At 57.2% G+C, this 27,078-nt stretch overlaps 2 protein-coding genes across 3 annotated transcripts in view; one reads left to right on the forward strand and one right to left on the reverse strand.

Annotated features, from left to right (window-relative positions):
* Positions 1-629: 629 nt before the first annotated feature.
* On the reverse strand, positions 630-14,076 carry CRAT (carnitine O-acetyltransferase). 2 transcript variants are annotated; one of them, XM_030292945.2, is made up of 15 exons: positions 13,822-14,072; positions 12,159-12,297; positions 11,182-11,445; positions 8,576-8,694; positions 7,320-7,373; positions 6,644-6,809; positions 6,102-6,276; positions 5,200-5,378; positions 4,583-4,683; positions 4,068-4,187; positions 3,761-3,883; positions 3,521-3,656; positions 3,077-3,139; positions 2,178-2,315; positions 630-1,528 (listed from the first exon to the last, which is right to left on the reverse strand). In XM_030292945.2, exons 2-15 carry the CDS (start codon positions 12,183-12,185, stop codon positions 1,313-1,315), a joined length of 1,881 nt encoding a protein of 626 aa, XP_030148805.1. In that variant the 5' UTR covers positions 12,186-12,297; positions 13,822-14,072; the 3' UTR covers positions 630-1,312. The 2 variants fall into 2 exon arrangements, with proteins under 2 accessions (XP_030148805.1, XP_030148804.1); XM_030292944.2 differs by lacking the exon at positions 12,159-12,297 and having other exon boundaries at positions 13,822-14,076.
* Positions 14,077-14,500: 424 nt separating this feature from the next.
* Positions 14,501-27,078, forward strand: part of PTPA (protein phosphatase 2 phosphatase activator) — a 30,252-nt gene continuing 17,674 nt past the window's right edge. Inside the window, exons 1-3 of the mRNA XM_030292946.1 lie at positions 14,501-14,783; positions 19,803-19,900; positions 23,406-23,492. Of these exons, the coding sequence (XP_030148806.1) occupies positions 14,753-14,783; positions 19,803-19,900; positions 23,406-23,492 (216 nt within the window). The 5' untranslated portion in view covers positions 14,501-14,752. The remainder of the gene's footprint in view (positions 14,784-19,802; positions 19,901-23,405; positions 23,493-27,078) is intronic.

The following is a 27,078-nucleotide window of genomic DNA, read 5'->3' on the forward strand; positions in this document are numbered from 1 at the left end:
TCCACAGGCTCAGTGGCCTTTCCCACCCTCACCCCCTTGGCATCCTGCTCTTAGGGTTTCGCCCCCGCCTTCCTTAGGGCCAGCATCCCTCGGAGAGAGAGACGTCTCTCCACAAACAGCCTATTTGATTTGGGGAGGACACCCTGGCCCTGCTAGGCATGGGAGGGCGGGGGCACACATAGGGCTCCGATCGGCTAGCTGCATGACCTAGTCTGGTGGCCCCTGGCAGCACCTGGGGCTGGGCTGGGCTGAGCAAGGCTGCTTGGCCACACTGTTGTTGGTTCGTGGGGGTGGCGGCCTTGAGTGTGAGCTACGCACCAACACAGCAGAGGCTACGTGGCCCCACAGCCCCCGGGGAGAGTCGGTCTCACTCACAGCCCATGGGACAGGGAGGCCGAAGTCTGTGAAGATGCAGCCCTGGGTCTGGTGCCATTCCTGGCCAAGTGCCCCGAGGTTGGCGCTGGCCCGTGGCTCCCTGGCCTAAGTCCGAGGACCCTCCTCCTGGCTGCTCTGGGAGCCTTTGGACTCACCGGCTGCTTGGACCACGGTTCCCAGATGCAGGGGAAGCTGGGAGAAGGCAGAGCCAGGCGTGTGCCCCACACTGCCTGCCCCCTGGGCCGAAACACCTCTTCACCGACAAATTTCCCCTTTATTAATCACCTTGCACGTTACTGTTACACAACCATGAACGTGGTTCAGGAATCAAACTGAATGGAAGCGAGTGAGTTGGGGCTCACGGGCCACATCATCCAAAAGAGCACGGCAGGGGAAGATCGTACTTCCATGCAGGGCGGGCTAAGGCGAGGCCTTGGGCTTCCCTTACCAGCACACCTTGCACCCTGGCCTCAGCCTTGGAGAGGCCTGGAGCCCCTGGCTCTAGACAGTCCTGTCTCTAGATCCTTGGGAGCCTGGGGATTGGGATACAGACACCAGCCCGGCAGTGCAGAGGGCAGGGGGCTGGCTAGAGCCGAGCTAGCAAGAAAAGGACTTTCCGGTCTAGTGACCTGGTGAGGGACAGGGACAGGCTCTTCTGGTTCCTCTCCCAGCAGGAGGGCTCCTGGGTGGCACACCGGGCGCCTGGGTCTTAGCCTCTGGACTTAGCCCGGGACTCGGGCCCCAGCAAATGCTGGCGATGACCCACGGAAGGCACTGGCTCAGGCCTGCAGGCCCCGCTGGGGGATGCCTTCCTGGCTTAGTCACATCTGCGGGGCCTGGGGGTGGGGGGCGGTCGGGGGCAGAGGAGCGGCACCCTGGTGGGCTGCCCACCCCCGGTGGCTTGGCTGTGACGCCGGCAGGCCTGAGCACAGGGGGCTCACAGCTTGGCCCGAGGGTGGTGCTGGAGCACAGCGCGCATGTCCAGGAGAGCCTTCTCCAGGTAGTGCGCCAGACGGGCCGCGTTGGTCTCGGCACAGCTGTTATAGGCCGACACGGAGAAGTTGATGTGAGTCTCCATGGGGTTATAGCAAACGCCATAGCCATCCGGGACCACGGGCCCAAAGAACATGACGCAGTCTGTCTTGGCAGGGACCTGGGGACAGCACAGGACTAAGCACGGGACTTCTGTCCTACCCCACCAGCTCTGCTTCCACTGCGCTCTGCCCGAGGTGCCCTTTCCCCCCTTCTCCAGCGGGCGGGTCACTTCGTCTGCTCCTTGGGGTGCACTTCTGGCGTCAACCCTCTCTGGAGTCTTCCTTGCCACTCCCGAGGGAGCCGCGCCCTCCTGGAGGCTCCCCCGACCCTCGGCACTTTGCAGGGGGCCATCGCCGCCTCCGTCCCCGTGCTTCCGGCCTACGCGGTCCCCTCCTCCCAAGGGACAGGGATGGTGGTCTGTCCCTGCTGTTTCCCAGTGCCCGGCATAGGATGGCCTGACTCAGATGTTCCTTCGTGTCTGACCGGTGAACGAACCACGTCGATTCTCCCGTGATGGGGGGCCCTGACCCCTTCTCAGCCTGCCTGAGTCACGGCGAGGCCCCCCGGGCCCTGCTCTTCACCAGAACTCAGCCATTTCAGCACTGACCCGGGGTGGCCCGAATGGGTCACACCACCACCAAGTCTGGCCATGTTCTGGACCCGGGCTCTATTCGGTGCAGCCTTCATCCAGCTCTAGCGGGGGCTGTTCTGTCCCACCCCAGGGCACCTAGGGCAGTGGCAGGGGCCCGGAGGGCAGGAAAACCCACCTGGCTGGTGGAGAGGTTGAAATGCATAGCGATGGCGTAGGAGGTGTCCATGAAGATGTCGGGCATGCTCACCAGGTCCTCAATGGCCTGCAGCTTCAGGCCCAGCAGGTGCCGGTCAAAGGCCTCCCCGCGGATAGCCTGTGAGAGGGGACCATCAGGGGCAGGGGCTGCAGGCCCAGAGGGTGCGCCCCTATCCCTCCTGAAAAGCCTATGGCAGCAACGTCCCTTCCACACAGCGGTCCCTCGGACTCATGAGACCAGAGGGTCCAGGCAGGAGAGCCCTCGCTTCACAGATGGAGAAACTGAGGCTCAGGGACCTGCCCAGGGAGGGGACAGGGCAGGATTTAAGGACACAGGCCTGCAGCTGGGTGGCCTGGCCCCATCCCGGCCACGGGGCCTTGGCAGGTCACTTACATCTTGGAGTCTCGGGGTCTTCATCTGTAACATGGGGATGGGTACTGAATGTCCCTCCCGGGGTGGCAGTGGGAGCAAAATGGACAGCTGCATGTAACATGGGCCGAGCCTGGCACACACAGGTGCTCAGAGCCAGATGGGAACCTAGACCTCCCGCCCTTGACTGCAGCCCAAGCTGTCAGAGGGCGGGGACCCCGCTGTTGGCCAGACCATGCAAGCCCTCAGCATCCGGGGCCCCGGGGCCGTCGAGGGGAGAACACGATGTGAGCGCCAGAGGCTAACCTGGGACCAAAACAAAGTCACTGAGCTCAGTCTTGGTTTCCTCAACTTTAAAATGGGGATATTCAGCCTTACTCCAGGTGCCCCGGGTGCCCCCTGGTTTGGAGAGGAGTGGTTCATGCGAGGGGTGAGCGGCTGCAGGGATGGACAGCTGGGAAACGCCAAGGGTCAAGTCAAGCAAATGGGGACAGCAGGGGTTCGCTCACCTGGTCCGTGTAGGCTCGGTGGGCTTGCACGGCCTTCCGCAGCAGGTCCACCTTCTGGTGCTCCTAAGAGGGGTGAGGGAGTTAAAGTGTATGTTCCCTCCCCGTTCCTGCCACCTACCGCAGTGGCCTGCCCCACCCGGCACTAGATCCGAGGTCCTCGAGAGCAGTCCTCCCCTGTTGGCCCTCAACCAAGGCCTGACACGCAGACGCGCCCTGCTGATGAGCGAATGAACCAATAGTTCCCTTTTGCCCTTGGCTGCCAGGAAGCTCAGGGCCAAATTCACGACTCCACCTTCTGTTAGATTCCCAGTGCCCACCCCGGGGGCCGGGGAGGGGGGGGGGGGTTGGAATACAGTAGGTGCTCAATCAGTGTGTAGTGACAGAACGTACAGGAAGCGAGATGGCTCAAGGCCGGCTTGCCCACCCTCGCCCCGGACCTCTCACCGACACGTTGGAGTCATCCATGGCCTTGACGAAGGTCAGTGAGTCCACGGAGGCCGAGCGGATGGTGTCGGTGCGGCCCAGGTGGAACATGCGCAGGGAGGCGCTTTCGTACGTGGCACACGCCTGCTTGTAGATCCTGGGTGCGGGAGGGGGCTGAGCACCCCCCCCCCGGCAGGCTGCCCCCCCTCCACCCCCAGGTCTCCCCCCTCCTCCCCCGGCAGGCCCCGGGGCGCGGCGCACCTGTAGTAGGCCAGCTGTAGTGCCATCTGGATGAAGGCGTCCGGGCTCAGCTTCTCCGACTTGGGGAAGTCTTTCCCAAAATGGTGGAACACCATCACCATGATGTCCAGGTCCTGGATCATGCTGGGGGGTGGGAGAGAGGTGGGTGAGGAGCAGGCACCTGGCAGCCCCTGCCAACCCCAGGGGAGGCCCCGGGGAAGGCCCGAGACGGTCTCAGAACCAGCCAGGTGCCGGGAACAGGAGCCTGCCGGGCTCGAGGAGCACAGTCCCCTAACCTGACTTAACCCACCCGGTATGCCGCGCTTACATGCTGAGATTCTGCTTGGCCTTTTCAATGTCGCTCTTGATCTCAGGGGTGATGTTGAACCGCAGCTTCTTGGGCATGGGCAGGGGCACCATGGGGGACCGCACAAGCTCGGGTTTCTTCCTGCGTGGGACACGGGGGCCTCAGGCTCATGCTGGGGCCTCGGGAGCCTGGGTCCACCCCTGGGACTGAGGTGGGGGGCATGGGTTCCTGAGGCCGGAGGGAGCCAGCCTGGGGAGACTGTGCGTTGGCTCTTTAGAAAACTGCCTTCGCTCCAGCTTCCAAGTGGCCACACGGAGGAGGCCCGGAGAGGGGAAGGGACTTGTCCAAGGTCAAGTAGCTGGGAAGCAGCAGAGCCGGAACTCAAACCGGGTCTGACGACGCTAAACCCATGCCTTCTTCTGGCTTCCTTTGAAAACACAGATTCGCAGGCACAAGGGAGAATGGCATTTCTCCGTGACTGTCACCTGTCACCAGGAGCTCGGGAGCCGGGTGGAGGGTGGGACAGGCACACTCACGTGAACTCAATGACATGGTCCACGAGGGCAACGATGGGGGGTCCCTCCGCTGCTGCATGCTCGTAAACAAGCCCGCAGGAGCCATCTTCCGCCACGATGAACTGTGGAAGGGAGAGGGACCCGTCAGCCCCGGGTCCCTGGAGCCACTCTCTGCTGGTTGGGTCCCGTGGGAAGGGCCTCTCTGAAGCCATCTCAGGGGTTATGCTGACTTTATTATCGTTTTTAATAACAGCTAACACTCACCAGGGGCCTTGGGCCCATTTCAGGCCACGGCACGTCCCATACTCGTATACCGCGTCGAGTCCCTATAATGACTCCTCCCTGGGAGTCATTCCACAGGCGCAAAGAGGGAAAGTCACGGCCAAGACCGCGCCGTTCTGCCTGGCCCCACATCCCAGCTCTCTCGGTTGTGCTGACGAGGTGACAGCGGTTTCTGGGCCGGGCCCAGTAATGACAGGCTGACTGCCTGGTAATTACAGCCGCGTCCACCTGCTGGCCTCCCACCTGCTTTACTAGCTGGGAGGCCAGGGACGCCCGGGTGAGGGGCAGGAAGTCCTGCGTGGGCCAAGTTTGGGTGTGCGTCCTGGGTGGGAGTCGGGGCTCCGCCAAGTCCCCACCTGCAGCGTCTTGTCGAACCAACGATTGCCGCTGTTCAGTTTGCCACCACCCCCGTGCAGCATCTGGCCGGCCACGTGACGGCGGTACACATCCTCCGAGACGCGGGGCACGGGTGCGTCCAGGCACATGGTGAAGATGCTCTTCTGGATGGAGCGGACCGACTCCCGGTTCACCTTGTCTGGGGTGGCGTGTGGGAGGGGCGCGAGACAGGGGGGTGGGGGGGGGCATGTCAGGCCCGGGGAAGCCTCGGAGGCTTCCACAGCATGCACGGGCGCTGGGTGAGGGCTGCAGAGGCAGCTTTGCACTCAACAGGGCCTCCTGACAGGGTTGGTGGCAGAGCGGTGAACACAGCTGCCTTCCGACAGGGCCCTGTAGCCCCCTAGCGCTCCACGAGCCGGGGCCCGATACCGGACCCACGTTAGAAACGAGGCAACGGGGGCGCCTGCCTGCCTCAGTCAGAAGAGCATGTGACTCTTGGTCTAGGGGTTGTGATCCCAAACCTCACGTTGGGTGTAGAGATTACTAAAAGATAAACTTTAAAAAAAAAAAACCAGGAAACCGAAGCCCCAGGTCACACGGAGAGCCAGCGTGATAGTCAGGGATCCAACACAGGGGTTCAACTCCAGGGACGACGCCTGGGACCAACAAAGGATTTGGAAAGAATGTGGAGGCAGAGGTGGGGTCTGCAGCCAGAGGGCTTGACTCTTACCGTAACTTGCTACTTAATACAGGGAAACTAAACCCAGCCAAGCCTCAGTCCCCTCATCTGTGAAATGGGCCAACAGCACCCGCTCCGAGTTGAGAGGATTCAGCGAGAAACATGGCCGCTCAGGGCCTGGTGTGGGCAGAGGCCAAGACGTGGGCCTCTCCTCCTTCTTCCACCCCCCCCCCCCACGGGCACCTTTGATGAGGGTGCTGTAGGCCTTGGCCCAGGAGTTGCGGTGGTTGGAGGTGAGGATGCCCACGGGCTCTTTGTTGGTTTGCAGCGATGAGTTCCAGATCTTCTCCAGCTGCACGAAGATCTGATCTGACGTCAGGGGTGTCCCATCGCTGTGGTACACGTCCAGCTCAAAAAACTATCCGGGCACGGCAAGTGGGGAGAAGGGAGGTGGGTGGGGGTCTCAGACAGGCAGCAGTCACCTCCCACCCCAGCCTCCTCCTGGCCCCGGCAGCCCAGAAGTCACAGCCAGTGCCGGTCGGGGCCCTGCCGAGGGATGAGTCAGGCTACAGGGGCAAGAGGCGGGGAGGTCCTTGCATTGCTCTCCCCAGGCTGGGCAGGCCCACGGCCCCTCCTGGGTGCCCTCCGGCTGGGGCCTAGCCAGGCACCCAGTAGAGATGCCCGGGGCACGCCTGATCCTAGGGACACAGGGGCATGCGTGTTGGGGAAGCTGACTTTTGGCCCCGCGCCCTCCTCCCCTGGGGAAGCGGGGGGAGCCCACCCACTTGGTAGTTGTGCACCACGGTGATGTGCATGGGCGGCTTCTTGGTCTTGCTGAAGTTGATGACCGAGTCGTGCTTGGGGCCCGGCACGCGGCAGGAGGACAGGATCTGATAGTACTGGTTCATGCACAGCGGCTTACCCCCCAGGTACTCCACGGGCAGGGTCTCGCTGCGGGGGCAGAGGGACAGTGAGGGGGCCACCAGGCAACCGAGCAGGGCGGAGGACAAGACCACCAGGGAGCTGCTGCTGGGCACCGCTGGGAGCCGGGCCAGGCTGAGAAGGGGCTTAGGCGAGTGGCGTCCCTACCCCGACTCCGTGTGAGCGGGAGGTGCGTCGGGGCTGCTCAGGGGGCCTGTATCCCACCCTGGGCGGGCCCTGCTTGAGTCGCCCCGGAAACTCGCTCCCCTCGGCGCTTCAGTTAAGCCACAGAAGAGAGGAGGCGGTGAGTCAGCCTCCGGGGTCCTCTTTGGCTGGGACAGTGTCACCTGGAGGCGGTCCCAGCAGCTGGGGCAGAGGACCTAAGTGTCCCAATCCCCATACTGTCTCTCCAACCCCAACAGAGGCGATCTGGACCTGTCCAACACCCAGCTGCGACACTGGAGACGCTGGACGCGCTGGGCCCAGGCTGGAGTGGCTGCGGGGATGGGGGGGGGGGGCGGGGCGGGGGAGGCTGCCCACCTGTCAATCATGGTTTTGAAATCCAACACGCCCTCGATGAATTTGGCAGCAAACCTGGGGGGACCAATGAGAGATCAGAACCTGTTGGGACACCCCAAGGGAGGTCCCAGGCCAGAGACACCAGTGGGGTGAGGGGAAGGCCTAGCCAAGGGAGGAGGCAGATTGCTTCACTCTGAACCCACTGCTGGCAGAAAGCCTGAAGGAGTTCAAGTGTAGGACCTGTGTTTGAGTCCTGGCTTGCCCTTCTGAGCCAGCTTTCTCTTATCTCTAGAGGGAGGGTCCCAAGAGGGCCCAGGGAGATGCTTTTGGCCAGGGACACCTACATGCTGGAAGGATGTAGGTGTAATGAATGGGAGCGTGATTATGGCTGGTTTATTTATTGGTACTGGCTGATTTCACCCACAAAGGGCCTGAGGCCCTGAACCACAGCCTGGAGCCTGGAAGGAGGTCACCCCTTCTCTGAAGCGTCAGTTAGAGAGGGACCCGGGACCTTGGGGGATGGGGAGTATAAACGGGAGGGCAGCGGCTCAAGGTGTCCTCTCTGATAGGTACTTTCCTGTTTGGGGGCCGCTGTGTCTTCCGGGCCATCTCCCTCAACCGGGCCTTCCTGCCTGGATCGTCCGGACCACGCCAGTCAGGCCTGACACGTGGTCTGCCCCTGGCTCCCAACATGGGGACCACTGGCTAGAGCCTGAGCCTGAATTCTTGGATGCCCCGGCCCCTTTAAGAGAAGCAGGTGGTGGCCCTGGGTGTCTGGTCCTTGGGCAGGAGATCCCTGTCACTGGTATTTTTATCCCTGGTAGTATTGAAACAGAGGCCAGGGCAAGTGACACGGCCGAATGTGGAAAAGGGGATGGTGTACAAAGGTCACTCCTGGGACCAGCTGGAGAGAGAGGAGGGGCTGAAGTGTCAGAATGAGGTGAGGGGTAGCCTCAGGTTCACAGAGAGGGAGGGATACGGTCCACAATGTGATTAACAGTCATGAAACTTTAGAGCCAGGAAGACCCCGCTTCAGCCAATCCTGAAAGGTGACCTCGGGCAAGTCCTTTCATTGCTCTGAGCCTTAGTTTCCCGATGTGTGACATAGGGATAATGCTCCCTACTTCGTAAGGCTGTGTGGAGCGGCGGGGGGTGGGGAGGAGGTGGCCGATGAAAGATAATGGACAGGACTGGGGCCCCTGCAGTCTCCCGGGGGATTGGACATCAGGGCCTTGGACATGCCCAGAGCCCTGTCCCAGCCGTAGCCACTCACTCACCGGAGCTGTCCCTGCAGGTCCACAAAGTCCTGCTTGGGCAGTGCTACACCAGGGCTGGAGTAGATGACCAGGGGCTGGCGGTACTGGAGGTAGGCTGTTTTGAGCCACCACTCGGACAGCTGGAGAAAGGACCACAGCCTGTGAGGAGCGGGTGGGGACGTGGCTGGGTCCCCTCTGCCCCCTCTATACTGCACGGATTCTCAAAGTGAACGCTCAGAGCCTCTGAGCCTCCCGCCCCCTTAAAAACCAACCTGTGGCACCTCATCATTTCCTCTTAGCCTGAGGCAATCAACATTAGCAAGACAAATTAGACAACACTGCGGAGCAAAGGAGCCAATGATTCTAGAAAGAAAAGGACTGAAGGGCTGCCAGGAAATGGGGGAGGAGTGAGGGGAAGGGGCAGAAATGTGAATCACTTTCCTTCATCTTACACACTTTTGGGCAATGATTTTACTATTTTTAAGAAAAATATATGAATGACAGAAAAGGAAAAATATATATAAAGTCAAAGTCTGATGAATGTATTTTTGACTGTTCCAGGTAGACATTCTCTGGGGAGGCAGGAGCCCAGGGTTCAGTGCAGTTCTTGGGACCCTGGTCCTCCCTGGCCACGGTTTTGTTGGTGTCAGACTGGGGAGCAGACACTCCCTTGGATCTCAAGGTCAGGGCCATCTAGGGAAAGCTCCCTGCGAGGATAAGTCACTGCCCTAGTGACAAGATGTGGGTGCCACATCCTGTGTCTCCATCTGGTGGTCTGTCCTCTGCCCAAGGGGCTATTTCCATCGGGTGAGCAGTCTCTCTGGGGACCAGCCATGGCCAGGCTGTTAAAGACCCCTGTCTCGGGGCTGTGCAGACTCCCAAGTAACTATCACCCTTGAGCCTTACGTGCTGACTGTAATATCCCCCTCACTCTGCCCCCACAAGCGCCTCTCTGGCAGGTCTCTCAATCCCAGGGACCCCAGACCCCCACTGTGTTTCCTATCCCATCTCAAACAGCCGTGGGACGTGCCTCTTCACCACACAGGCTCCCCTTGGGGCACAGCTAGCCTGTGGCGCTAGGCCACCAGCCTTGGGCTCTTGGCTCAAGGCAAGAGGGACGATGACAGGCCCAGGGTGCACAGTGGGCCAGCAAGCAACTGCTGTCTGCTGACTTGTGGCCCGAGGACAAGGCTCCTGGTCAGCCAGACCCTCTCCTGTGTAGCTCGGGGCCTCCCAGGGAGCTGCTGTGGGTTTTCAATCTACCTCTCTGGGCCTCAGCTTCCTCACCTGTGGATCAGGGAGGGGCAGACAGGAATTCCCTCCCCTTGGTGACAGCCGGGCTGCCCTTCAGCCAGGGGCCCCCACTCCATCAGGGATCTCAGGGCCTCTGACCAGAGTTTGGGAAATACAGGGAAACCCTGCAGATGTGGGCATTCCCCCTGTTGAGAATCTGCTGGGCCTTGGGAGCGGAGAAGGAGGTAGCCCCACCCTTTTAGCTAGAAGTTTCTGTTGGAAAAAGAAATTCCTGGCTAAAAATGGAGGGAAACTGCCAGACCACAGACTCCTTAAGTGCCTGCCGAGGCTCAGTACATGACGCCCACCCGTTGAGGACTCCCCGCTCCCATGTACCCCACTCAGAAGAGCATCTCCCACTTTACAGGGCCAGAAGCTGGCTGTGGTTCTCTCCCAGAGAACCCGCTCCCTGCTCGGCCATCCCCTTCTTGGTCAGTCTCCCCCATCCCCCCCCAACTGCCCCTCCCCAATGCCCCTGCCATTGCTTTAAGTCAGGACTGCTCTCTATCAGCAGGTGCCATTAGTGCTGTCTCTAGAACGCATCCTGACCCTGACCATATCCTGACCCTGGCCGCGGGAGATGCCCGCGCCAGCCTCCTTGCATGCCTCCCGCCCCCATTCCTGCTTCCCTCCCAGCAGTCAGGGTGGTCCTTTCCAACTACGTTCAGGTCTAAGAAGCCCACAGGAGAGTGCATGGGGCGTCAGTGTGGACCTGTGTGACAGGCGATTCGATCTGTCACTGAACAACACAAATGCCCTGCTTTAGGCCATCCTGTGGCCGGCCCCCCTCCCACTGAACTCCAGCCCACCTTCCTTGCTCTGATGCCCCCCGCCCCAGCCCCAAGCCGCTGCACTAAATTCCAGCCTCTGTCCCTGGACACACTAGGCCGTTGCCACCTTTCCCTGTGTTGTTCCCTGTCTCAGATCCAACACCGCCTCCTCCCTGCCCTCCCAGCCCACTCGGCCTCAAACCACTGCCATATTCCCCTCTCCTCTTCTCCTGGCAAGCTTCACTGCCGGAAAGAACCTCGTCCCCTCACTTGTGTCCTGATTCCTCACCTCGATCCCCACCCTACGTTAATGTCAGCCCCAAGGGACCACAGACTGTGTTCTTGCTCACTCAGGGCCCTGCCTAGTGCCAGGCACAGAGCAAGCACTGAAGAAACTGCAGGGCGCACATGAATGCCCCTGAGTCGCAGGTATCGGAAAATTCGGTGTGAGGCCAGCGACAAACGGGCCGCAGCGAGGGTGCTCTCGTAAGCCTCCGAGAGGGCCCTGTGCCCCCCGCCCCCCTTCCTCCCCGGGCCCCTGTGGGAACGAGGAAGTCCACTTACCCAGTTCTCCATCTTCCTGGCCCTGCGCTCCAGCCCTTTCTGCAGACGCTCCCCGACGCCCCCCGCGGTCTGAAACTCTTCCACCAGCTGCTTGGTCTGGGTCCACTCCTCCTCGCTCACGATGGGCTGCAGCGCCTTGAGGTAACGGTCCAGGGACTGCTGGAGCGCAGGCACGGGCAGCCGGGGCAGCGAATCCTGGTGTGCCTTGAAGCGGCCGGAAACCTTCACCAAGGAGGAGGGCTTGAGCAAGCCCAGGGGTTTTACCTGCAGGCAGCAGAACATCTTGCTCATTCTCTCGCTGGCTCTGGAAGGCCCTGTCAATCCCAAAAGCTGCAGTACTGGGCACTTATGTGCCACTCTGTGGGGTCAGAGCTGGCCTCTTGGATGGTGCCCGCCTGGCTTCCCAGCCCTCAAACTGTATACAGTGAGTGTCTCCGCCTCTCTGGGGCCTGGAGACGCAGGGAGGGCTAGGGGACGGGGGGTGTGGCCACTGGTCCAAGTCGGGATGGATGGCACCTGCTGGGGGCGGCAGAGCTGAGGGCGGCCTCTCACCTGTCTGGAGGCCTCTCACCTGTCTGGAGGCACAAGACTCCGCCTTTCTCCCCCTGGGACCAGGAGCCAGCCAGCCAGCCAGCAGTGAGGCAACTGCTCCCGCCCCCGGGGGTCCCCGCCTCCTTTTCTCCCACCCTCGCCACGTTGAGAAACGAGAGGGAAAAAGAGAAAGTCAGAAAGAGCCAGAGGAGGACAGCCCCTTGGGGTGAGGGCGAAGGCTTGGTTTTTACCTGTCCGGGGGTGGGGATAGAGGGACATTGGGGCAGCTCTGTGGCAAGCGAGAGCTGAATGGCCTGGCGGGGGTGCGGGGGTGTGGTGAGAGGTGGCAGAGAAAGTCTGGGAGGCTCTGGAGGCAGGCAGAAAGAGAGGAGATCCGAGGCGCTGGAAGCAGTGGATAGGCAAGTGGCAGAGGATCCGTTCCATACCTTCTCTTTCTGCTGCCCATCCTCCATGGCAGGACTGAGGTTCTGAGCCCTGTCTGTCTGCCTTGGGCTGGACCTCTAAGCCTAACTGTGCTACCAAGTGGGTGAGCAGAACCTAGCAAGAGACAGCCACTTGCCCGGGCTGGAAAGAAAAGACAAGAGCCGAGATTCAGGGGGGTGGTAGGGATGGCAATGGCAATGGCTGTGGTGGCCACGGCAACACCTCGGGTTGTGGCCGTGGCAGGCACCCTCTCTAGCTTCCAGGAGCGGAGGATTAGGGAGCAGGTGAGGGGGCTGGTAGTAGACACCGGCACAGGAGGAAACCTGGAACACGTTCTCCTTTCTTCTTTGGGTGGGCCCGGTGCCAGGGAGGCAGGCCAGGAGGGATTAAAAAATCCACCTGTTGGAATCTGTATAGGTCTGTTTAATGAGCAAAAACCTGGCTGGAGGCAGAAACCGTCCGGCCACCGAGGTTACACCACAACCCTGAAATTAGACCTGAAAATTGGGGTTGGCGCAAGGGAGCGGACGCTGAAAAGGGGCCATAAGTGGACAGTGGCTGCTAAAACCCCATCCCGTTTTCCTCCAGGACTCTTGGAGCCCTTCTGGGCCTCCCTTCCACCAAAGCCTGGTTCTCTTGAGCTGTGGCTCATTCGGCTGGCGGCTAAGAGTGAAGGACTTTGGGCACTAAAAAAAATACACCGAAGGAGAATGCTAGTTTTGGGATTCTGCTAGATTTGAGTCACTGGAGCCAGGGGATTCTGGCCAAGTCGCTCCTTGCCTCAGTTTCCCCAGCAGTAAAGCGATCAGGCCACCGAGAAGGTCCTAGAAGCTGTCTGTAGGAGGGGGGCACTATTTAGGTGTTGGTGACAAGGGTGAAGTGGAGCCTTCGGGTCCTGGGAGACCTGGAAGAGCCTCTGGGCCAGCGGATGGGTACCCTCAGCCCTCTGGGCCAAGTAGTATCTGAACATCCTTCTTGGCACGGACAGAAGGAGATACAAGCAGGGATATGCTCGGAGTGGACAGCGAAGGAACTCAAATCATAGGAGCAGCACTGCCGGGTCCAGGCTGCCCTGCGGAGAGCACTGTGGCGTAGACACAGAAAACTGGGGGAGGGACTGGTGGAGAAGAAGGGCAGGGGGCTGCCGCCTGAAGCCTCCGGCCAGTTCAGAGGACTTTGAGAGCAGCCCAGCTTGAGGCCTCCACATGAATTTCTCCAGTCACACACAATTCCCCAGGGGCCGTTTGATGAGCCCCAGGAGACCTGAGCAACTGGGTGAGGTTGGAGAAGTGGCTCTGGACCGGGCATAGATGGCTCAGGCTGAGCGAGTGACAGGTGTGTGAGTCAGAGAATAACCGTCTGAGAGACACTCCTGGCCTCCCAGCAAGTTGGTTCTGGGTCTAAGGGTGGAGGTGCAGCCTGAACCCTGGGTCCGCACTATCTTTTCCGGGTGGCAGGAATTTAGCACCACACGATGTGGGTTCGATCCGGTCTCTGACCTTGAGCCTCAGTCTCCTTTTCTAAGAGGGGTTAGGCCCCCTGCCGATCCCACCCCAGCAGCTGTTGGCTAGGCAGGACAGTGGGTGGCCTCCGCGTGTCTGGCTCCACTCCCGACCCACCCGCCACGTCCAGGGCCCGCCAGGCCGGTTTCCCGGCCAAACTCACCACGGTCTTGGCAGCGAAAGCCAACATCTCTGCGGCCCTCCCACGGACACAGAGTCCACTAGGTTCCTCGCGCTGGGCAAAGTCCGCGCCGCCGCCGCCACCGGTGGATCCTGGCTAGAGCCTCTGGACCAAGGTCGTCGAGTCACCTCGCCCAGCGGGTAGAGATGGCCCGGCGCCCACCCACCGGGCCTGGCGGGCCGCGGGCTGGTGACCCAGAGGAGGAGCACTCTTGGGGCGGCCCCGGGCCGCTAGGCGCGAGCGCGGGGCGGGGCCATGGCGCGGGGCGGGGCTGGACAGGGGGCGGGGCCGAGGGCGCAGTTAGCGGTCCCGAGACCCCGCGAGGCGGTGGAACCCAGGAAGAGGGGAAAACCGCAGGCCTCAGCGCCCCTCTCCGTCTCCCACCTCCAAAAGTTGTCTCAACTGTTGGACGCAGTAGTGTGCAGCCCTCTCAGTCCGCTTGGTGTCCTTGAGCGCTACTCTTAGAGCGAAAGGAAAACACAACCATGTCAACAAGGGACTGTCCGCCAATATGCTTCGGGATAGGGTCAAAGATGACAGGTGGGGAGCGCCCCGCACAAGCATGGCTGCCGCGCTCCCATCACCGGGCGGACAGTGGGCTGGTAGGGAGGCGAGCGGGCCGCTGCCGCGCATGCTCCCAGTTGCCCCGCACCAACATGGCCGCCGCCTCCCCGTGAGCGCCGTAGCCGCGAGCCGGCCGTTGCTGGGCATGCTCCCTGAGTGCCCCGCACCAGCATGGCGGTCGTCTTCACCGGGGTGACTTTAATTCTCGGTTTTCGGTTATAGCCGGCCGGTGCTCAGTTCTCTTCAGAAAGCTCTGAGCGCCTGGTGGAGCCGGGGAAAGGAAGGGAGTGCAGGCGTGAAAGGGAAGAGGGGACTGCAGGTATCCGGGCCGGCTCCTGGCGGGAGGAAGATGGCTGAGGGCGAGCGGCAACCGCCGCCAGGTAGGACCGGCCGGGCCCGGCCTGGGTGTGGGGGTGCGGGGGCGGCGCCCGGCGTGGGGTCGGGGAAAGGGTGTGGTGTGGGGGGCTCGGCGGGAGAAGGGGTCGGGAGGTGGGGGAACTCGAGCGGCAGAAGCGGCTGGGCCCCGAGGAGGAGCCGGTGGAGGCGCCCCAAGAGGGAAATGTTGGGACCTGCGGGGTGGCCAAGAACCCGGGACTGCGAAGGGGTGGTGGGTGGGGCGCGACACCGGGACTTGGGGGGCCCCGGCTGCCAGAGGGCCGGGAGGGCAGCGCCGTGGCCAGAAGGGGAGGCCTTTTCCGTATCTGGGCTGCGCGTGAAGTCAGCTCTTGAGCTGGTGGGGAACTGCCTGGGATGGGGGCGAAAGTGATTCTGGTGGCTGCCTTTATTAGCCCCTGCCCAGCGGGCGACGGGTGGTGCTCAGTGGGCCTGCGCCCGCCCGCCCCGGCTTTCCAGACTCCTCCGCACCCTTCCCACCCCTCATCCTCCTACCTCTCTCTCCCTCTTGGAAATCGGGCTGTGGAGTTTTCTTCCATTGGCTGACAATTTATTGAGAGACCTGCCCTTGGTTGTGTAAACCGCTGATTAAAAAAAGCTGGTTGTGCAAGATGAGCCTGGCCTCGCCATCTGTAACTTTTACTTGCGCCGTGGCCTCGCTTTAGTTCATCTCAAATAACGGATGCAAGTAGTAGGGAAGGAAGGGATCTTCTAGAGACCTGTTTTCCTGGAGAAGGGGAAGTCTGTTGGCGGTTACCTGCCGCCCTCTCTCGAGCTAAGAAGGACTGACCATAGAGAATTTAAAATTCTGATAGGGCGAATAGGTTGGCCAACAGCTAATGTGTTTAAAGCACTGGATATTCCTTCTGTCTTGCACGTGGGGCTCTCTGGGAAGGTCTCACTCAGGAAGGAGAAATTCATCCTCCCCTCTGCCCCCAACAGATTAACAAAGAGCTGGCTGTGGTCTGTTAGGGCATTTGAAACCATTTACTTCATTCAGTAGAAAACTTCCGTGTCTGTGCCTTTAGAAGTTCTGGTAATGACTGTGAGAGCTATAAGCCAACCGGAATTCTGGGGAGATGAGTGCATCTCCAAAGTTGGGTGGCTGGAGAGACGACCCGGGCACCGAAAGAGATAAAGGGAAGGTATCTATATGGCTGGAAAGAGCCAGGTCCCTGGAGGTGGTTCTCTTTGAAGTTTGAAACAGGACATTTTGGAACGAGTAGAAAGAACTACTTGACTTAGACAGTGTAGTGGTGAAAACCTTGGATTTTTAAGAGTTGTACAGAGCTGGCGCTGCCTGGCAAATCACATTCTCTATTTTTGAGAAACTGGGGCTGTTATATCTTCTGCACTGAGTTGCAGTGTGTGTTCCATTGATGATGTGGGCAAAACATGGCACGTGGTGGGTAGTCCGGAAATGTTGATTGCTGTTGGCCTTTTAAAAGGTGGTACAGGAGCGCCTGGGGGGCTCAGTCGGTTGAGCATCAGACTTCGGCTCAGGTCACGGTCTTGTGGTTTGTGGGTTCGAGCCGACATCTGGCTTTGCCCTGACAGCATGGAGCCCAGAGCCTGCTTCAGATACTCTTTCTTCTTCTCTCTCTGCCCCTCCCCCGTGCGAGGGCATGGTATCTCTCTTTCTCTCTCTCTCTCTCTCTCAAAAATGAATAAACAGGGGTGCCTGGGTGGCTCAGTCGGTTGGGTGGCCGACTTTGGCTCAGGTCATGATCTCCTGGTCTGTGAGCTCCAGCCCCGTGTCGGGCTCTGTCCTGACTGCTCAGAGCCTGGAGCCTGCTCCCGATTCTGTGTCTCCCTCTCTCTCTGCCCCTTCCCTGCTTGCTCTCTGTCTCTCTGTCTCAAAAATAATAAACAATAAAAAAATTTTAAAAATGAATAAACATTAAAATAAATAAATAAATAAATAAATAAAGAAATAAATAAATGAAAGATGGTACAGATTGAACATGTAGGCTGGTTCTCTAATGATAGATGATAATACATTATCCTCTTTTGGGGGGTTTTGGGAACATCTCTAAAACCCTAGATAGTTCCACCTTATACAGTGAACTTGTAGGGTATCCACATGTCCCATGGCACCTTTGTCAGAGATTAGATCTGAAGCTGGAGAGACTGTTAACATAGTTCTCAGTCTGAAGGCCTGTTTCTTTGATTTGGGATCGTGTGTTCCAGTAACAACGCGTGTGTATATGTCTTTAGTCCTTGTTGCAATGCTTCCTGCATGGTGGCCATTCCCCTGGTACCTGCCTGGCCTTGCCTGGAGAGTTTCCCACCTGTGAAATAACTTCAGAAGGGCTGTCCCCTTGAAAGGAGCTGTTCTCTCTCAAACTTACAAAAGGGCTCTCTGTTCCTAAAGATCATTTGCAAGTTGATTATTTGGAGTGTGGAACACATTTTCTCATAAAAACAACGAGGTTAGGTTACCAGCTTGACCTATAAAGCTTATCATTTAGCATCGTAAAGTAGTAATTTACCAATAGTACAGGTCTCAGTTGGGCTTGCAGACCAGGTGGGAGGAGGAAGAGAGTATCTGATCTGTTTTTTGGGTTCTGATTTGAAGTTTGAATTAGGTAGAGGTTGGTCTTGTTCTCATCTCAGATTCTCTATCCTCCTCCTTAGGTCTCCAGGTATCCTAGTGCTTTCCCTTTCCTCAGGGCCTCTCCAGGCATGCTCCATTCTCCCAAATATCACATGTTCCAGAACCTTCTTAGAGCCCTGTCCCCTTTATACATGCAGCCAGTGTCAACTTGGTTTTAGGACACATTTATCATATGTTGTGAATGACTCTTTCTGGAGAGTTTGTGTTTTTTATTTTATTTATTTATTTATTTAAAACAATTTTTTTAATGTTAATTTGAGAGGGAGAGAGAGACAGACAGACAGCCAGCACAAGTGGGGGAGGGGCAGAGAGAGGGAGACACAGAATCTGAAGCAGGTTCCAGGCTCTGAGCTGTCAGCACAGAGCTCGATGCGGGGTGTTTGGAACTCATGAAATCATGACCTGAGCCAAAGTCGGATGCTCAACCGACTGAGCCACCCAAGTGCCCCAAGAGAGTTTGTGTTTTCAAAAGAAGGCATTCACTAATACCACAGGTCTTCAACAGTACATTCAGGCATGGCTCCTCTATCCAGGTCCCTTGGCTCCAGGTGTATTTTGGAATTCAGAGTTTCTCCGATTTCAGAAAGCAATGCTCCATAATCAAACAAAAATACTTTTGCAGCAAACTGTAAATTCCCTAAGAGAGATCTCTGCAAAGCCTGCCAATGTCCTCATGTTGGTTTAGGCTTAAGTTTTGTACCAGATGAATTTGTGCCGAACTTTTTTAAAACTTTGGGTATTTGGAGCTTTTTGGATTTTGGAATTATAGAGATTCAGGGCTTATTTTTCACAGCATCACAAAGTGAAGGGGATCCTTCAGTGTGGGGAAGAGACTTGTGGCTAGAGAGGCCAAGCAGTCATCCAAGCAGTCAGTTTTGGTGCTAAGTTTGCCTCTAGGTCAGTGCATGGAACTGCCCTGTGTTTTCCTTTCCTCAACTCCTGCCAGTATAGAAACTCTGTTTAAAATAGTTGTTTGTTTTTTTTTTTTTTCTGTCTGATTCCAAAGTACTGTGTGCTAGTTTTTTTTAAAAAAGTTTTTTTAATGTTTATTTATTGTTGAGAGACAGAGCATGAGCAGGGGAGGGGAAGTGAGAGGGAGAGACAAAGAATCCAAAGCAGGCTCCAGGCTCTGAGCTGTCAGCACAGAGCCCGATGCGGGGCCCGAACCCACAAACTGTGAGATCATGACCTGAGCTGAAGTCGGACGCTCAACTGACTGAGCCACCCAGGCGCCCCTCCATGCAGTAAACACCTTTATATACCTCCTTGTGCATTTCTGTGAGCACTTGAAGGGTCGATGCCTACAAGTAGAACTTGGCTCAGGGGCGCCTGGGTGGCTCAGTCTTGATTTCTATTCAGGTCATGAGCTCATGGTTTGTGGGTTTGAGCCCCACATCAGGTTCTCACTGGCAGTGCAGAGCCTGCTTGGAATTCTCTCTCTCTCTCTCTCTCTCTCTCTCTCTCTCTCTCTGCCCCTCCCCCACCCCTCTCTCTCTCAAAGTAAATAAATGAATTTTTAAAAAAAATTAAAAAAGAAAAAAGAACTGTTGATTCAATGGGTATATGTGGTTTTTTTAAATTTATTTAAGTTTTTTTTTTTTTTTTTTAATGTTTACTCTGAGAGAAAGAGCATGAGTGGGAGAGCGGTAGAGAGGGAGGGAGACACAGAAACCAAAGCAGGATCCAGGCTCCAAGCTGTTAGCACAGAGCCCGACTTGGGGCTCGAACCTGCAAACCCTGAGATCATGACCTGAGCCAAAGTTGGAGCCACTCAGGCGCCCCTATGTGGTTTCTACTTCAGAAGCCCGTGCTGAGTTGCTTCCTCAGCAGATTCTACCAAGACTCCCACCAGCAGTGCAGGAAAGTTCCTGTTTCCCCTTCACAGTCGCTGCTGGATGTTTCCAATATGCCAACCTGATTTGGAAAGCCATCTCATCCAATTTACATTTCTTTGCTTATTCAGAGGTTGGCAGCGTTTTTTCAAATGTCTATCAGCCATTTGTATTTTCTTCTCGTCTTTGAATTGCCTGTTTATGTCTAAAAGGTCGACTTGGTTTTATTTTTCTAACCATTCTCTGGTTAGGGAGCTGGAGGTGAGGGGTGGGGCATGGTGGAGCCACTGAACTTACCACTTGTAGAGGGGACGGCCAGTACACTGGGGGCTCCTTGCCGAGTAAGGAAAGGCTTAACAAGCCATTACTCTGTCCTGGGAGTATATGTCTGGTTTACCGAAGGGACTGGATATTGGAGCCTTGGTTTAAAAGTGTGTGTGGGGGGGGAGGGGGGGAGGGAGAGGGAGACAGAAAGGGAGGGAGAGAGGGAAAGGGAGAAAGTTGGGTTGGGGCTAAGATTCTATTTATCTGTTTGCTTTTTCACTTTCTCTGTCAAGATTCTTCGGAGGATGCCCCTCCAGCCACTCAGAACTTCATCATTCCAAAAAAGGAGATCCACACGGTTCCAGACATGGGCAAATGGAAGCGTTCTCAGGTACCAGTGACATCTGCACTGTAGGGTCAGAGTTGGGATGACAAACTTGGGCTTTTTCAAAGACGGTGAGCTCCTGACCTTTCTTGCTCTTGGAACTGGAGCTGTTAGAAGCTAGGGAGAGAGATGACAGGGGAGCCGGCTGTCCCTGTCTCTCAGGGGGAGCACTCAGAGAACGCTTTAATGGGAAGGTCTCTGGGGTCTGGGGCCAGGGTAACGCTGGAGAGTTCTGCTCCTGGTTCTCATAAACCATCATCCCTTGAGTGTTGTATTCGCCGAACATGAGTGTCCTAGATGATGACACGGGTCACTTTGATTCTTGGTTGTAGGTTACAGCCAGTCAGGGAGCCAGCGTATCAAAGAGAGCTGAGGTTACCGCGTGGAAGCTTAGGCCCGGGAGGCGGCTGAGCCTAAAAATACCAAGGAGCTGGGACCTAGAACAAGGAGGAGTACAGACCAGCCCTCTGTGCTGCTCAGTCCAATGGTGGGCAGAAAATAACAGCTTCTGCCTCCCAGGCTTCTGGCACAGGCTGTGGAAAGATTGGGATTAAGAAAAGAAAGTCAGTTTCAGATCCACAGGGAAAGCCTTGGTCCCAGCTCCAGCCAGGTGCCTACACCTGGTCTGCGCAGTGGGGGTGGGGAGGGTCACTTCTACAGAAGGACAGATTCCCCGTGGGGAGTCTGCTGGGCTTATGCTGAGCCTGCACCCCCACCCAGCGTTGCCGTGCTTGGTCCTTCTTGGAGCTGTGCAAGCCTTCTGGCTTCTCTTTCACAAGTTTGCCTTCTAAATATTTGGAGATGGTTAACATGTCTTTTCTGTATTGTGTTCCCCCACCAAGTCTTTGCCAGGATTAACACCTTAGTCCCTTCGTCTGCTCAAAGGGCACAGTTTGAGTCCTTTTGTCATCTCGATTGTTCTACCTCGGGATTTCTAAACCTCTGCACTATTGACATCTTGGGACGGATAATTCTTTGTTGTAGCAGGCTGTCCTGTGCCTTGCAGCGTGTTTAGTAACTTCCTTGGCCTCTCCCCCTGCTAGATGCCAGGAGCACCCCTGCCCCTGGTTATTACAACCCAGAATGTCTGCAGACATTGTCAGAAGTTGCCTGGGAGCCCCATCGCCTGGGTTGAAAACCATGAGTCTACCCCCAAATGTGACTTTAGTTCCTTGCCTTCCCCCTGGATGTTTTCCAAGGAGGATTAGGTATTCATGGTGGGCCAGGTATTATTATTTTTTTAGCTCATTTAATCTTCACAAGAACTCTGGGAAGTGGGCTCAGTGGTCATCTCCCATTTTGAAGGTGAGAAAACTGAGGCCAGGAGATAAAGAAATTTAGGAAGGTGGCAGAGTTGGTAAGTGGTTGGGATGAGGTTCGGGATTCACACCCGGGTCCTCTGCCTCCAGAGACCCAGGGGTTGGGAGCCGCTATGCTTTAGGCCACAGATCAGCAAATTACTGCCTGCTCATCTAATCTGGACCTTGGCCTGTTTTTGTAAATAAAGTTTGAAATACAGTGAGTCTCATTTGTTTAAGTATTTTCCATGGCTGCTTTCCCAATACAGTGGCAGAGTTGGGCAGAATCGAGAATTTGTGAGCCAGACTTTGGGGCCCGCAGAGCCTAAGATCGTTACTCTTTGGTCCTTTGTAGGTAAAGTCGTTGACCCCATTGTAGGCACCAACATTTTTCGAGAAGTGTTGGTTACTTTTTCTTCTGGAGTGTATGTTGAACGATACTGGATAGAAGCCTTTCGCCTGTCGGTCAAGTGTACGGGCCTCTTGTGGGTGGATGAATGGCTCTGTGCCGTGGCCCACACAGTTTCACTAGGCAGCAGAGTACAGCAGCCAAGAGCATGAGCTTGGGGCCAGGGAGGTCAGAGGTTGAAGCCCAGGGCCGCCATTCCTTTTCTTGTACTCAGGCAACTTGCATAATCTGGCCAAGCCTGTTTCCTCTACCATAAAATGGGCTTGTTTGGAGGCCATAATGACACAAAGGCCAAAAAGTACCTGGCTCAGCGCTAGGCATCCGTGAGCCTCGCTGAGCGGCAGGCAGCGTTGTTACTCTTACAGTGACGAGGATGGTGGTGTTGGTGGAGACCTTGCATGTCATGTTTATAAGAATGACCGGAGCTTTGGTCAAGAGCCCCAGACCCATGCGGGAGCAGGGGCCGCGGAGGGCCACACTGCCCCTTGCTGTTTCCTGTCTCTGTGTCCCGGTGTAGTTTGTAGGAATGACCGTGAACGCTAGCTGCCGGCGGGCCGAGGGCTCAGACCTGCTCTGCGACCCCTCATTTCCACTTGTTGCCGTTCCACGGGCGGTAGGAAAGGCCTGGTGCAGGAACGCTCCCTTCTAGACGCTGAGTGGTCAGTTCTCAGGGCTTGCTGTGGCTGCTGCTGGCATCCTTAAGGCTTGGAGAAGGAGGGAGGAAGGAGATGGGAGGCGAAAGAGAAGAAGAGGAAACAGGACCAAACCGAGTCACCTGCTCTCAGAATTCCCTCTTCAGGGGCCTGCACCTCAGTGCTTTCCATTCTTTTCTTTTCTTTTCTTTTCTTTTCTTTTCTTTTCTTTTCTTTTCTTTTCTTCTCTTCTCTTCTCTTCTCTTCTCTTCTCTTCTCTTCTCTTCTCTTCTCTTCTCTTTTTAATGTTTGTTTATTTTTGAGAGAGACAGAGCGCAAGCAGGGGAGGGGCAGAGAGAGAGGGAGATGCAGAATCCGAGGCAGGCTCCAGGCTCTGAGCCGTCAGCACAGAGCCCGACGCAGGGCTCGAACCCACGAACCGTGAGATCATGACCCGAGCCGAAGTTGGCTGCTCAGCCGACTGAGCCACCCAGGCGCCCCTCGGTGCTTTCTTAACCCCTGTGCTGGCAGCAACGGGGAAGAGAGCGCCCAGTTGGAAGCTGGGGATGGGTGTGCCGGGAGACCTGGCCGTGGGCAGAAAACAGTTTCTTCTCCTGGGAGCAGGGGGTCTGCACTGCAGGCTGACAGCCTGGTCTGTCTGGTGGGGGAAACTTCTGGAAGACCACCGGGTCTTGCCGGTATTCCTGTGCTCCTGGTGATAGGGTATAATCGTTGAGCACTTGGCCACACAGCCTTGGAGTCGGCCTTGCTGGGTCCTGGATCCACGTCTAATGAGATCTCGGTCTCTTAGGAGACCTTGGGCGGGTCTCCTCTCCTGAAGCCTTGGTTTCCTCATCTATGAAATGGGGAGAGTGACCGGGTCTGCCCTGTGGAGTTGTGTGAAGGAACTGCTGCCAGTAGTGGTGAGCGCACAGTAAAGTCTGGCCCGGGGTCCAGGTGTCACTGCGGTCACTGGCTTGCCAGCCGTGTAGGACGGAGGGTAGTGGTGGCGAGTTTGGCATTAGCCTTCAACCTCTGCTGCTGGCCGGCTGGGGGCCGGGGCCAGCTCGGGCTGCTTCGGTAGCCGGGTGGGGCTGGGGCTGGCCCGGGTTGTAGGGGGCCGTGGGTCTGACACCCCTCTCCCCGTCCCCACTCCCCGCTTTGTTTGGTAGGCATACGCTGACTACATCGGGTTCATCCTGACCCTCAACGAAGGTGTGAAGGGGAAGAAGCTGACCTTCGAGTACAAAGTCTCTGAGGTAGGCACAAGCAGGGAGCCTCTCCCAAAACAGCCCATAGGGTCGTGTGCTCGCTGCCCACGGCGGGCCAGGGCAGAAAATGAGATCGTCCAAGCACACGTGCGGGTTGGCGTTTTGGTGTCTGTATGGCCGATCTTTTCTGTTCTGTTTTGTTCAATCTGTGAATTGACGTATGTTTATAAAAATGGGATCAAGCTAAACATGCCGCTTGATAGCCTGCATTTTTGCTAACTGGTGTTTTTACGTAACTTTTTAAATTAAAAAAAGATCGCGAATGAAGGAAGCGAGCTCACTTCTGTTAGCGAAAGGGTCACTAACAGAAGCGTATTAACAGCGAGCTGACCCCCGCCTATGTTCCGTCTCCTACCCAACTTCCCGGGGCAGCCCTGGGCATGGTTTGGGGAATGTCACCCAGACCTGCCCTCTGAGCTCCCCCTGTCCCTCTGCCACCATGGAAACGGTTGCCTCATCGAGCCGGCCCTCATTTGCTTAAACAGCCCCTAACTGTGGACTTCTAGGTTGTGTCCCTGAATGTCTCTGCTCTGAATGTCTCTGCTCTGAACATCTCTGCGTATAGATCTGTGGGCGCTCTTCCCTGAGGAGCCTTTCTGGAAGTGGGGATGTTGAGTTGAGGGTGCGCACGGCAGGGTGGGTGCTCTCTGGCTGCTGTTTCAGAGACAGGGTGTTCGTGAAGAGAGGCCGAGAGCTGCAGGGAGGTGTGGGGCCTGCAGGCTGTTGGCTCTTGCCGGATGCCGTCTTCCACGGCCGGGCCCCAGGCCTCCAGTGGCCTCTTCAGTTTCTATCCCAGTTGGCCCATAGTCACCTTGAGACTCTTATCTCAGACACCAGGGTGCAAGTGGCCTCTCAGTGTCCCACCCTGTTGGGCCAGGCCTGGCTCTGTCACGACCGGGTCTCTCCACCTGTCCCGAGGCTGGCATTGCCCCGCTGGCCCTCACACCCCGCCCCGTGAGAGCTGCCCCTTCCTGGGCCGTAACTGGCTGCTGGGTGGCTGAGGTCTCGTTCTATGACTGGAGGGGAGCCAGGCCTGTGCTGGGAATAGACAGCCTTTTCCTGGGAGCTGGCCCACTAGTGATTTCGTGGGTTGGGAGAGAGTGGGCTCGTCCTTGAGCCTGTGGTGAGGGAAGCTGGGCTGGGCTCAGTGGGCGGGAAGTATGGTGGAGGAAGTCTAATTACAGGGGGATGTTCTAATTACCCTGGCAGATCCTGAGCTGCCAAATCCCCCTCGGGTCCCATAATTGCCCCTGACACTTTGATGGTAGACTCCACGCCAGCCAGGTGTTGTCCTGGCTCAGGAGCTGTTTTTTTGGCTTAAGTGCTCGGGTTCTGGAGGCAGGCCGACTGGGTTTTGATAACCTCTCCCTTCCGAGCTGAGTGGCTTTGTCCCTCTCATGCTCTCGCTCTTCATCTGTAGGCGGAGGAGCCAGCACACCTAGTCATGGCCCCTGGGGGAGATTCACTGAGCTCTTCCTCGTAGGGTTGTTGGTACAGTGCTCGGTGCGTATTGCACACAGGGGGTGACATTGTCATCGTGAGGTCTTATCACTAGCTGTTTCTCAGGTCTGAGTTCTAGGAGTGATGTTATTGCTTCTTTGGAGGCTCTTCCTGAGCTGGGTGGGGTTCATCTCAGTGCCGGGGTCGTGGGCTGCCTCTCATGTGCTGGGCAGAGGTGACTAGTTTGGCCTCCAGGGGCCTCCCGGCTCCTGTCCTCAGCTGTTAGGGCATTGGAAGGAGCGGCTCACGGCATGTGGTCTCAGCCCACAGACGGGGGCCGAGGGCCACGGGCTGCTCGGGGCTCCTACTTCCTCCCATTCCTGCTTCCTGCTGCCGCTGCCGGGATGGCAGCTGGGGAGAGGGCAGCACGGCCTTGGGTGTCGGGGCCTCCAGACCAGCAGCAGCAGAGGGAACAAGCAAGGGCGATGTAGTGAGGCTGTCTAGACCAGCATTTAGAAGGCTTTCATTAAGTTTGAGATTCTATCTGTCCTAATCTTTGGGGGTTCAGGTGTTTGATTTTTGTAAAATGTGAGTAGATAAGAGGCTTGGTTTTGCTGCTGTTCGGTTGGATTTTTAAGTTGGAGGCAAAGAAGAAGAAGAAAAAAAAAAAAACCCTGGCAGGTAACGTTTGGGAGAAAATTTTACTGGTCCGTGAAATCCAAGAGGAAGCATTGGTTTAGGGAAACGGAGGGTAGCTCAAATGGTTGTTTGTCCTTCCTGGGGGCTCCGGCCCACAGCAACCCCCCCACCTTCAGCCCCTCTGCCTCAGTCAGACAATAGAGGCAGCCCCTGTGTTCTGAAAGCCCTCTCCGGGAGGAGCTAGGAGCCTTTTAATTATTCATCGCCCCAGCCGAGCCAGCAGCTGGGGCCTGGCTTCCTCAGTCTCCCAGCGCCTTCTTTATCCCCTTCAGTGCCTTGCCCAACACAGAGATCACCAGGGAGTTGGCCAGGCTGGTGCTTCCCTGGGGCCAGGATTACTGAGCCGTCACTCCTAAGTCCCAGTTGCTGCGTGGGGTCAGGCTTGCTCTGGCCTTATCGGTTCCTGGTGACCTGGTTCTTCGCAAAGCTGGCTTTGGCAGTGCTTTCTGTCACATTTCAGCTGGGCAGCTTTAGTCACCCTGGCCCTCTGCCTCGGCCAGGTCTACAGGGACCTTCTCCTCTTGCAGGTAACTTTTACTCTCCTGCACCGCCAAGCATAGAGAAAGGGAGGTGAGGGATGGCAGCAGTCAGGCCAAGGTCATGTTGCACAACACCAGGGGGCGCCGTTGCCGTGGACCGCAGTGTCTTTTGTGCCCCTGGAACTGTGGGCGGGGAGGGTGCAGGGTGGGGGCGCTGGCTGACATGTATTCTGTTGGCTCAAATCCACTCCCCACCCCCCCCAGCTCTCAGACTGTTCCTCTGCAGGGCCTTGCAACGCAGCAGTGGACCTGACCGTGCCTCGCCTTCCTCCTCACAGCTTCTCATGTGGGTCCCACCCTGGTAGCTCGTAGTATCAGGGGTTCCTGTGTGTGCCTAGTGGACGCAGGCAAGACCCGCTTCTTGGCAAGGTCTGCTTTCCCAGGGCTGTCCACCTCCGCACACGCTCTGCCCTTGTGCCCTCTGCTAGCCTTTTGTCGTGGCCTATTTACTTACTCATTTCTTGATTTTGCAAGCCACAGGCAAGAAGGAGCCCTTTTCTCGCTAGCCCTCCCAGACCTCTGTCTCGGATAGCCTCACCTGGTTTCCTCATTGAGTAACATCGTGTGTGCTAACGCTGCCCTGGCCTGCGGCACCGAGTCCACGCCTTGGTTCCTGCCTGCTGTGGGATAGGTGTAGGGCGATGGGCTCCCAGACACCGCAGCCCCACAGAGCATCACACAGACTCGGCCCTACAAAGCCTCACAGGGGTTTGTACCTATGACCCGGCAGGTCCACAGAGTGGGAGTTAGCAGATTGTTGATGGGAGTGAGCGTATATTTGGAAATAACCCAAGCATTTAGCAGTGAGGGATTTGGTAAAAAATTATAGCACGTTGGCGCGGTGAAACGCTATTCGCTTATTAAAGGCTATTGTAAGATTGAGTTTACGTGTTGAG

This window comes from Lynx canadensis, chromosome D4, assembly GCF_007474595.2.
Source record: "Lynx canadensis isolate LIC74 chromosome D4, mLynCan4.pri.v2, whole genome shotgun sequence".
NCBI lineage: Eukaryota > Metazoa > Chordata > Mammalia > Carnivora > Felidae > Lynx > Lynx canadensis.